The sequence below is a fragment of the Colletotrichum scovillei genome (genome assembly GCF_011075155.1).
Source record: "Colletotrichum scovillei strain TJNH1 chromosome Unknown Contig00010, whole genome shotgun sequence".
NCBI classification, from domain to species: Eukaryota; Fungi; Ascomycota; class Sordariomycetes; order Glomerellales; family Glomerellaceae; genus Colletotrichum; species Colletotrichum scovillei.
The window spans coordinates 3521703-3533790 of NW_023336268.1; the positions used below are offsets into that span (position 1 = coordinate 3521703).

The 12088-nt window shown below is 53.1% G+C and overlaps 1 protein-coding gene across 1 annotated transcript; it reads right to left on the reverse strand.

The window, feature by feature from the left end:
* Positions 1–1702: 1702 nt before the first annotated feature.
* Positions 1703–2698, reverse strand: HER10_EVM0003753 (uncharacterized protein; the record flags this gene model as incomplete). Its single annotated transcript, XM_035473417.1, has 1 exon — positions 1703–2698. The coding sequence occupies one exon, from the start codon at positions 2696–2698 to the stop codon at positions 1703–1705; it is 996 nt and encodes a 331-aa protein (XP_035327825.1).
* Between the last annotated feature and the right edge of the window lie 9390 nt (positions 2699–12088).

The window sequence follows — 12088 nt, forward strand, 5'->3', positions numbered from 1 at the left end:
CCGAACTATGGACAAGGCCATGTATATTACTCGAAGTGCTCTGAACACGTTCAGTTGGTAACCTTCCGAAGCGTGAGAGCTTCCAAGATCCATGGTGACATTTGGAACATGTTAAACCACCAATGAACCCATCCATCGCTCTCTTCTAGCGAAAAACCCTCAAATCATAACATCAAACGCGGAAGTGTCTTTGGAGAGTCTCAAAATACTTTGCTCGTCAAGTCTACCTTGAGTGTTCGACAAGAGACAATGTGCAGTCACCCTATGTCGTTCTTTCACAGTGCCGATATGATTTCTGAAAAACATAGTTCAGATACATACAAACAGTTGTCATAATAGTAGGTACTGCTTCTACACGAGTTGCACCTCCCATTACAAATGCATACCCCAGCTCTGGATTGTAAAGGGCTGGCTTGCAGATTTAGGCACGGATGACAGCATGGCTCACAGAAGACACCTTACTGCGAGTTCGTGCTGTACGGCCGAGTCGTAGCCAAGTAGCAAGAGGCGACGAGCTCGCGGGCTCTTCAGGTTCATGAGCATGCTTCAATAGGAAATAGTATTTGCTTCCTAAACCAAAACTTCGAGAGCTCGTTCTCCAGGCCGTTTGCTGAAGGTCTACACGTTAAGCGACTGCAAGCTTTGCCGGGTCAAGGCCTGATTGATGAGAATATCCTTATAAGTAGTGAAAGTCACAGTCCTCCAGGACTGGGTTGTGCCGCTACCAGGGCATATATATCAACTTGAAGCCAATCATCACTTTCGAGGAACAACAGCCACGTGAAACGTATACTCGTCCCAAATCCCACAATACACATAGGAAGAAGCCCATATATACCCCTTCAACTCCATCCATGTCACCAGCACAGCAGGCGCCCGTCTAGGTCGGCGGGTCAGGTCGAACTGACTGGGTGGGGGAGTGGTCTATGGTCAGCAGTCAATTATATCACGCCCGATAGCCTACTCGACAACAGACTCCGAGTTCGAGTTCGATTCCGAGCATGAGCACCAAGAGATGTAGCCTACCGAGGTGGACTCTTTTGTCTCTTTCTCTCTTGTTTTCTAAGGGCTACTGATATGCTTTTGCATAGAATTATTGTGATTAGTGTACGGAAGGAAGGAAATACTATATCATGTATGTGAGCGCATTGCACTCATTCCAAGACACTTCTTGTCCTTCATCCTCCTACCTGGACTTCAATGAAGCAAGAGCTACTAGCTCCCAGCTTCTTTCCCATTCGCTTCAAGGTGTGGATCGAGATAGCTGCTGTAATGCAACAGAGATTCAATGCATATCATCTCCAAAGACCTTGGAGGCTATCAGAGGAAGAAAACCAACAATGGAGAAAATATAAGGGAGCATTTGAGTATGCCTAGCACCTTTTAGTCTTCCTGGTATGATACGGTACGATACACGAGGCAACTATGGACGGCGTGGTCTTCTGTTATACTGATCATGGGTACCACTGGGCGGATTCGCAAGTTGTAGAAACGCGGGCCTCGGTCTAGAAGATGGATTTACATCTACACCTAGAAAAGAAAACCACGTGAAAGCATCTAGCTTACGATCAAGGCTTTCAAGACCTGATCTTACCTATAACACGCGTCAGGTAGGTGTGAGTCTCAACTAGCCCAAGCCGTCCACCTCCTTCCTACATTACCCGGTCCTCCCTCCCTCCCAACTCTCTAGAGCAAACCACGATCAACCCCTCCTCAAAGCGTCATTCCTCGCCTCCAAGGCCCTCTTCACCCACCCAATCCCCGGCGCACTCTCAAACCCATGCGGCAACCCAGGCCACAAGTGAAACTCAACCTCCACCTCAGCCTCGCAAAGCCTCCTCACGAAATCAACACACTCGTCCCGGAACAGATCCAACCCGCCCACGTCAACATACGTCCTCGGCAGTCCCCTTAACTCCTCCACCGAAGCCCTGCCCGGCGCAGCATACAACGAGACGCCCGCCTCCGCCCACGGCCTCGGGTCCCCAGCCTTATCCCCCAACACCGCCCGCCACGCGAGCACGCTGTCGTGCGCCTTCCACGCCAGAAAGGGGTACATCGCCGCCTTCTCCGGGACAGAGGTCCGGTCGTCGAGCATCGGGTACACGAGCACCTGCTTCCGCAGCGGCGGCGTCAGACCCCTATCCCTCGCCATCAACGTCGCGCCCGCCGCGAGCCCGCCGCCCGCCGAGTCGCCCATGATGACGATGTTGCCGCTATCCACGTTCCAGCGCGCAGCGTTCTCCGAGAGCTGCCTCAACCCGTAATACACGTCCTCGGCGCCCAGCCCGTCAGGAAACTCCGGCGCGAGCCTGTAATCCACCGCGAAGAACGGCATCCCCACCATCTCGACGAACCGCTTAATCTGCGGGCTGAAGATGTCGACGTCGCACGAGACCATCCCGCCGCCGTGGACGTATACCACGGCGGCCAGGGGCTCGGAGCTGTCAATCATCTCCTGCGTCGCGAAGCGGTAGAGCCCGACCTCCTGTCCGTCGTGCGAGGTGAACGGGATACGCGTCTCGAGGACGTTGTCCGGCGCCGGCTGCGCGCGGAGGACGGTGCGGAGCAAGGGCTCAGAGAAGGCGCGGAGTTCAAGGGCGTCCTTGAAGGGTGCCGCCGGCGGGGCGGGACCTCCGGAGCCGCTGTCTCTGGCGGTGATGGCGGCCTGGTACTCTGGGTCGAATCGCAGGGTCATGGTTGCGGGGGTTTTTGTCTTTTGCGTTGTTGCGCTGTCTATGGCAAGATGTCGAAGAAAATGAAAAGGCACCCACGTCGAATGTGAGAATTTCTGGAATAGTATGCCTCTTGATCGTGACTAGAAAGATGATTGAGAAGGTGCTGTTCCGCGATGTGTGTCCTTTTTGACCGCCAGACGGGATATCCGACGTCGTGGAACTCGACGGGTGCCTGCCCGTATTCCCGAAAGGAGGGGTTCTCGAGCGTCCTTCGCTTTCCGTCCTATTATCATGATGCAGCCACATCTTCTCTCACATGGAAGAAACATTAGATCGCGACATCGTGAGAATTCCACGGAGCTTTGCATTTCGATCGAATGGACCGTTCCCTAGACGTCAGCAGAAGCCGCCTCAGCGTGGTCTCCATGCCTCAAAACTGTCCGAAGCCCATCAAAAGTTCATATGTTCACTATCTGTTCGACTCTGACAACATCCCGCCCAACTTTATCCATTGAAGCTTGATAATCACAGCCGACGCGACGGGCGACCGCCTCTTCGCTTTTAACTCGCTTTTTGCAAAGATTTAGATTGGCTCGACTCAGTCATGGTGAAGGAATCCAATCCCTCTTCAGCAGTTACAATCCTTCCACATACCCCAGTCTCGAGATACTAGCGATATAGAAAATGCGAGCCGACAGACCGGTCCACTTGACTTGAATTTTTAAGACATCAACGGTACTATATCGGAATAGAGGTTTGAATGATATTGCTGGGCGCCAGTTGCGAGAAGAATGTTCATGCAACCAGCCTCTTTCCCGACAGATCAACATGCTGAATTCAATCGAGCGAACCATTCTGAGCTTTCAGAGAGGATTGGTCCATTGGCGGACCGAACAGTGTCCCATTTTCAGTCAATGGGGAATGGCCCGGAAAGCTTTCCTTGGGGATCTATGCGCAGCTCAAACATTAACGAGAGCCTCCATTTCGGCGGAAAGTACCAAAACACCCGAGAACCGCAATGTCTACCAGTCTAGGCCGAGGCACCCATGGCACTGACGGCATGTCAGTGCTGGCTGTCAATTGAACGGAGTTTATCGCGCACATTGCCCGTCATGGCTCAGTTTCGTCATCTCCTCGTCGCGCTTGGATTCGAAAACAGTCCTTGCTGCGTTCCAATGGCGATCAAAGTCTTCCAAAACAAAATGAAGCATCGTGCAACGACGAGGGCATCGCGGCCAGCATGGGGCCGATCGCCTAGCGACCGCTGCTACACCTAAGCGCCTACACAAGGACGTTCTGCTTCTTGTTTGCGCTTGCACCAGAATTCGACTTCAACTATGAAGCGAATGGCGTCAGTAGTCGAGCCTAAGAGAAAACCCTGTTGAGGGCGTTTGAAGCACACGATCTGGGCAGATATCATCTCCACTTAGAGTGTTAGTGTTGGTCAAGGAAAAGCGTCGCAGCGCAGTGGGCGCGATCCAGAGTACTGTCGCATCGAGGAGTTCAACACAATCGGGGTCCTGAATCGCGGCATAACCCAATACGCTTACCCTCCCGAGCCTTTGCGATGGAGAGAGGAACTCCCGCTGCAGATTGACCCATCGTTGGTGGGAACCCCAAGCGGTGATAGTTAGCGGCAGCGGATCGAAATGGCACCTCCGAGAAAACACGATGCGGACCGTTGGTGATAATTTCCCATGAGATCGTGAACTCTGATAGACGGTCAATCGTTCGTCTGGTAGGTGCAGGGCTGACGGGGGATGTTCGGCTGGCTAGATTAAAGAATCGTTGCTCCCGATCCAGAAGAAAGTAGCTGGCCCACGTCCCAGAACGTTGGAATCGGGGCTGTGAATGTTCCGATGGCACGTTGGCTGCTTCGATCGCTCCAACAAAGGAACCAGTTCAAGGGGCCGGGGAGCCTTGTTTTGACCATGCCACGATGCGGACTGCCCTGCAGAACTTGAGGGGATCGCGAAATCCGGGGCCCGCCGTCCGATCTGCGAACATGTCGTGTGAATCGGAAACAGGGATCCAGAGAGACCATTTGGGCACTGCCGCCCGATTCTCGTGGATTTCTCTGGAAATCGGGGCGGAACGGCTGAGGGTTCATTTAGGCCGTGCGCTCACCTCATCATGGTAAGGAAATCTGCGGAATCTGCAAAGCGACAGGACAAACGATGAAGAACTAGGACTCACTTAGAACAGTTTGAATGAGAAATGGGGCCGAGGATTTGAAATCCGCAGTCCTTGCGGATGCTATCAATGTTGATTGAGGCCTCAGAAGAGTCAACCTTACCGTATTACTGCTGGGATGTTTGAAAGCGGGCGAAACAGACAGTATGCGTCCCACTAAGGCTTGGCCGGTATCAGCAGTGTCCTGGAAGCATTCTGGCTTACACAGGCTATCCGGCCGCAATGTGGGATATCAGATTCAGGGCCGAACGAAAGTCCAGCCACGACACCAATTCATCCCGGCGGCCCGATGAGTCTGCAGGACTGCTAGTAAATCCTCCCACCTGGCTCCTCGGGCTGCTTGCGCCCGTAGCAAAGCATAAGCAGGACCACTTCCCAGTGTTCCCCCAAGCCGGGCATCTCACATGGCACCAGCTATTAACAGATGGTGGACGAGCAATACGGACCACTCTGGCCGGATTGTTGAAATGGCACGATGTCTCTAGTTTGAGTACGCAGTGTCTCCCTAACGACAGGGGCTCGGGTAGTGGCTGGCGGGTAATTGAGCGAGCGTCTGGAACGCTGGTTTCCTATCCCGGTGGAAGGCTCTTTTGACTTATCCCAGCCCGACGTGCTTTTGAAAAAACCCGCGTGCCAAAGAGACAAGCTGGAACGGATTTTGCGCAGGCGGCCATCGGCTGTCTGAGCCACCATCGAGATTTCTGAGCAGTTGTGTAGGCTTCCTTGTTCTCTTCGAGCACTAGCGGCTGAGCCAGCCTGTCGGTTAAGGTCCCCCTCTCACTAGGTGCGTTGAATAGTACCACAAGCCTCCCGAAGCCAGCCAAGTGAGGAAGCTCTGGTGTGGTAGCGCGTCCAGACATCACGATCCATCTTCTATTGTAGCTTATGTCCGCGGGCCCGGACGCTCTCTAGAGCACCAGGGCGAGTACGTTTGAGCTGTTGTCTTCGCGATAGTGTCTTTGCCGAGTTGCGAAACCACGTGGTGAGGGATCGAGATGCGATGGATGTCGTGCATCGTCGGAACACTGGCTGCGACCAGTGTTATCTTGACGCAGAAATAGATTATTGCCGCTAACGCAGCTCGAATGCTCTCTGGCTGAAAAAGTGCCATCTCTGAATGGATTGATCAAAATCTTGAGTTGTATCCGGTATGCCGGTTTCCAGGGTTCTCTCGTCGGCACCGCACATCGCATTCTTCGATGGAGATTGCAATGCCAATCCAACGTAGCTGTAATAGGGCACTGGTAACTGCATTCCCACTTTCCCAGTGAACCGTCTCCGCGGGCGTCCTTGGTGCCCGCTCCGTGCGCATCCAGCCTCCAGGCGACCCGTGAGACTTTACGTCAGGGTTCAGGAACGTGGCGCTCCTCCCCGCTGTTTAAGAATATTCCAGTCACCCCTCGGTGTGCGTTCTTCACCAGTGCCATCTGCCGACGTCTATCAACGATCGCCTGATCGCCTGGCTTTGGCCTCCTGGCCTTGCCCGGCAGAGACTATAGGCGGGGCGTCTCCAACGGCGCTGGTGGCCGTTTCTGATTTATGCTGACTCACAAAAAGGAGCAAGGGGCATTTGGAATCAAATTGATGAGATCAGGATCCGGGGTAGGAGGCGAAAAGGTCGATTGGCCGTCACGGCTCCGAACATGAGATGTCAGCGCGCGATCTCTCGCTTATCTAGCAACGAACGTCGACATGATTTGCCATCTTCAACGTCGGTTTTCGGCTCCATCAAGAAGCTCTTCTGCAAATTTACACAGAACACCTGCACCGCTACATCGAGCCATATATTTTGAGCACACTTCGCCGAGATCGCCGAGATCGCCGAGAATACTTCTCATGGAAATGCCGTAAATGTTGTGTTCCTGTGACGTGCGGCAAGCAAAGTGAGCGATGGTGCTCATTGCCATGACGAAGAAGAGCCGAGGGTCGCAACATGATAAACGGGGGGAGCAAAATCCCATGCTCCAAACCATGGCAATTTGCGGGGTATGGATGTGCCCGAAAACCTCGATCGCTCTCTTGTGTATCGCAAGTTTGAAAAGGGGCGACAGCTCACTGGGCGTGTGCGTCTGTGGTAGCCAGATGGGACGGAGTCGAGTGTCTGTCGTTGTTTCGCCACAAACCACTGGAAACAGGCAGTTGGGGAAACGGGGAAGGGTGTGGTTCAAAGGCTTGATTGCAGGCTCGGCAGGTTGTAGCATCTGCTTCACCGGCCGAATGGACTTTCTGGGGTTTCGAGATGCAGCAACGGCACTGTCGACATGGGAAGTTCGTTTGGTTAGCATGGTTCCACAGCTAGTAAGCAACCTACATACAGCAAGCAGAACCATGAGAGATGGATGGACAGTGTCGGCTGAACTTCAATGCCTGACGACAAAGATATGTCATTTCTCATGGTTGATTCCCATACGGGAAGTAGGCAAGCGGGTCGACATAATACCCGCTGCCCCGCTGTGGCAGAAGGTCGATCAGAGTACCTAGCCTGCTGCCCGGCGTTAGTGCCCCTATGTCTGTATGCCGTGGTCTTCGCAGTCCCTTTGATTATGTGATCATCGAACTTGATCAAAGCAAAGATAGGCGTAGGCATCCGTACGGCAGGTACACAGTAGGCAGGCTTGCCTGGGGGTCCAGAAACCCGGTGTCGAAATGTGCTCGACATATCCGCTCCCATAGGTTGTAGACCACCACTCTATGGCGTGAATGTAGAATGGAGAGCATCAGAGTTGCCGGGACCGGGCTGTGGACCGTGGCCTGCTGATTGGTCTCAGAGAGGTTCGTCCCGCTCGAGGGGTCTGCCATGGTCCTGTTGTAACTCCAAGTATCGGTTTCACACACCAAAGAATATGGGTGAGCTAGTGGCGCGCGGACAGATTGCTCCGTCTCAACGTCGAGCAACGCCAGTCGTTTTAATAATGGCAAGTCTCAACTTTGTCGTTTACCGTAGCGCTTGAGCCAGAGCTAACCCGCGGGCGAGCAGAATTCACCAAAAACGGAACGTAACTGCTCTTCTCAGCCCAGTATCAACCACTGAATGTCTGAAGCAGCTGATCCATCTTGAGGTGACGTCAATTTCTTAGATCTCTGGGAGCAACTCACCACGTCGTCTTCAGTCTGGCGGGAAGAAATTCCAGAGGACTAGGCAAAAATGGATTCTCCTGGGCTTCAGTGACACCCGCAAGATTGGACGATTAGTACTTGGTAGCCGTGGTAGCGTGTACACCCTCGAGACTGATACCTACGTACTCGACGCGATCAACAGCGTCGTTAGGCTTGTCTGACCTGGCGAACCAGCTGGAAGCCATCCGCTGAGGTTACAACCAACAATTTGGTACGCGAGGGGCTGTGCACAACCACACAACCGTGACGACGAATTCTTGAGAAGCAACCACCACCATCCCTCGCGTTGGCCACGGCGGCGGCGGGGTAAGACGGTAAGACGGTAAGAACATTTCACTCGCGGCTCTTGTCCACTGGAGTGTTATCGCTCTGGTCATGGCCTGTGTCCAGTTGATCTCTTGATTTGGCCCTTGCTTGTTGTGCAACTCTGCTAAGCGTATGCTGTAGATAATTTAATGCCCAAAGCTCTATCCAACATGTGATGCCGTTCGAGCAGAAGGAGACACGAACCAAGGTTAGAATGTGCAAAAGTAGGTTTCTTCTAACCCTTGGCTCGTAAATGAGTGCTGTCACTCTTTGAACTTCTGAAGCAAGAGTCGGAGAACTTGTCAAAAGGTAAGCTGATGTTGTGCCTGGAGGTAATTGGCAAACTTTTGGCTGCCGCCAACGAGAGTCTAGGCCCTCTCGAAGAATCTGCGTGCGCATCACGGCTTCCTCGAGTTAGACTGAGCGGGCCATGGCTGATCGGATTTAACGCAGCTTTGTGCCACAATTACCGCCTGCGAACAAGGCACCTGCAAATGCCACGTTCCCAGAGCGTAAGTTGGGGGTAGCCGTCCCGTCTGTTGGCGTGACCCTGGTGGCACATCTTCCGTAAAGGGTCGGTCTTGCGAAACCTGCGAAGCGCGAGGTGAACCGATATTGCGCTGGGAGATTAGGACGATAATCCCCCCACCGGCTTGGTTGAATGTGTCAGAAGGTATACTGTTTTAACCATCGCACAGTCTGCAATTCTTGCAGAAGACCTTATCGCAAGTGATTTCGTCCTGTATCGGGATTCGCTTGCAAGGCAAGATGACCTCCTGGACTGTCGACTAATGAACAAAGGATGAATTGGCATTGCCGGCACGGCTTGGCCCCTTACTCGCTCGCGAATCTGTTGTTTCTGAAGAAGGCACCCGCCCACTGGATGTTGGTAGGCAATAATGGTGCTGGAATATTCCGATCGGTGTATCAAAGCATGGCAGCGTGTCAATTCTCATCGCCATCTTGCTAGGGGCCCCTAACACTCGGCATCGGACCCTGGGGATCGATCGTCGCTGTCGCCAGTCGCCCCATGCTACCGGACCCACCCTTCTTTCCGAATTGCGGACGCGGAGAGATTCTAGCACCGAGTGTCGAGGTATTCGGATCAATAGCGCGGGGTGCTATACCGCTGGAGCAACCAAACGCTAAGGTACAGCCCTAGCACAACAGCCAGGTATCTCATGCCACAGATGACAGGATTGGGAACTGCGAACCAAGCATCAGTAAGTTAACCTATCCGTAGTGAGATCGGATGTAATCGGTTTGAGACTCTGGTGCAGTCGATGGCATCGGCTTCGTCAGAGCCACCAAACGCAGTACGCCTATTGCCATAGCCACAGAGACTTGACGAGACTATTCGATTGATTGGTGATGCATTTGGGTTCCATGGCATGCCAGCTGCATCTTGATGACAAGGCTAATGGTAGCGACCTCTCCATTAGATTGGGAGGAAAATCGACTGGGACGACTCGAGGAACGAGTAGTTTCGAGATGGCTATGGTCATACTGATACAGGTCCAGCAAGCTGTCACCTCGTAGCGAAGCTGTTTTGTCTCAACTGCATTGGGCTTATTGGCGGTGAGGCCTCGGAGTGTACTCCTGGCAAAAATTCCGTAGCCAACCGCTCCGTACAGATTTGTTCAGGTCAAGGGTTGAAGTACGCGGCCTGTCAGCGGGGTAGTGAAATGTTCAAAGTTGTGGATGTGCCGTGTCTCGAAGCAATGTGCTCTGTACGAATACATGCATGGATGCAGAGCAAGGCACCGCAGGGCTCGTGGAACATTGACCGGTCCCTGCCTCTCTTGTCTTAAGCTCACGCATGTTTGCGGAATGGAGTTTGCCATAGAGGCGCTACACCGTATGGCATGGTGCAATCGCCCACGCATATTAGAAAGATGTCGGGCATACAACTGTGATATGTTAGAGTGTAGCCGTATAGGAGTCGCGCACTCCGTAGGTAGTGAGCGAGCCATTCAAAGTAACTGGATCACTCACATGGGATTGGCTGAAGCGTGTCGAGACACCCAAGAGATGGTTGGGATCCAACTCTTGGGATGGACCTAAGAGATACCGGGCAGAGATGCAGCCGATGGGCAACATCCAATGTCTTGAATAAGACACTATGCAGTCGGACATGGCCAGCAGCGGGCTGCAGCATTGCTAAGCGTCTTTAGACTTTAGCATGACAAGAGAGTTTGACGAGTTGGGGATGCTGGTACGACTGGCACCCCAAAGGTTCCGCCCGAGCGATACTCTGGGCCCGCCACCCACCACAGTGAAGGTAGGTACCTCACGGAGGGGAACAGCACATCTGCAGGTAGATTGCACAAATCGAGGGACGAAATGAAGCCGGTCGATGTGGTTGTGTGGTTGTCAAGGTTGTCGTTGTTAGTCTGTGATGGTTGCAGCAGGCCACCTTGAATCCCCCCGTTCTCCTGCCTGTCGATTCTCTTCTCGTGTCTAACGTACGAAGTGCAGATAGTTCTCTCCTATCAAATTCCCGTGTAAAAACTTGCACCCACCCCCCGACCTTCTTTTTCTGTCCGCCAACGCGGTTGCTCGTTTACTACCCGCTTGTAAACAATCCTCGCAAAAGGCAGAAAGGAAAAGAAAGCATACTGTGGAGATACGTACACAATGTCTCTTGCCGCAATGGCGAATGTAGGCAAGGGGAAGACAGGAAGGAGCAGGGTGCATGGAATCATAGGTTTTTAGGGAAAGGACGGAGTTTCGAGGAGGGACGCTCCAGCCTCCCTCTGTAAAGCACCTTCTTTGCGCGAAACCAACTCCGAACAGCTTACAAACAAATGGGATACCCGAATATGTACTATGTTACTATGAATCAGTTGTGTGCTGAGAGTAAGTAGTCTAATTAGCGCGTCGTCACAGTTACCACTTGTTTCGATGATTATTGCGTAGCTGCGAGTGTATTGACATTATTTCGACGCAGCAAGAGGAATCGATGCGGAACTGCCCAAAATGACAGTGGAATATTGGACCACTGGGAAGAAGCTCTCTGTCTCTGAGTCTCTCACAGGTCGTGACCGGGATAAGGCCTGGAGCATATGGCCCGGGGATTGATCCCGCCCTGTCGGTTGCACTTGGGTGCATTCGGGTGGGGATGTGGCACAGGCGAGAGCCCGAGCTTGGGATCGCCCCACTCAGGCCAAAGCTCCACCCCATGCAGCAGCAGCTGCTGCATCTGCACCTGCCCTGCGGCCCTCGAGACATTTGGTGCTCCTGCCTCTCTGTCTGTCGTACACGTCCCGCTGCGATCTTGAGCTTGGCGAAAGTATCTAACAACAGAACATACGGGAGGACAGAAATCTGTGAGGTGTAGTAATCACAAATAAAAGACTGTGGTGATAAGACAGATAGAGAGTCGAAAAGAGGAAGAATGGTTGACATCGGGGAAAAGCTAGGTATGCCTTCCCAAAAAGTTACAATACCTACCTACCTATCACTGGCGACTGCCTTAGCCGTGAACCCAGCCCCTGCCAACACAACCACGACGACCAAACCGTGGTTGCCATCTTCCCAAACGACCCGGCGCTAATCTGAAAGAAGTAGAGTACGAGGGCGGGCGGCAGGAGACAGCCAGTCCAGAGATCAGAAGAGAGGGGGGAAATAGAAGGAGAAGCAGAGAGAGTGGGCAGCCCTTTCCTTCCATTCGATGGAGTGAAGAGTGACTACCGGGGTACTTTGCTCCACGGGCGTCGGCCTAGCACACAGTCCCTTCTCATCGAGATCGATCAACAGAGCGTAACCCGATCAAACCCTCCAAGATCGTCTAG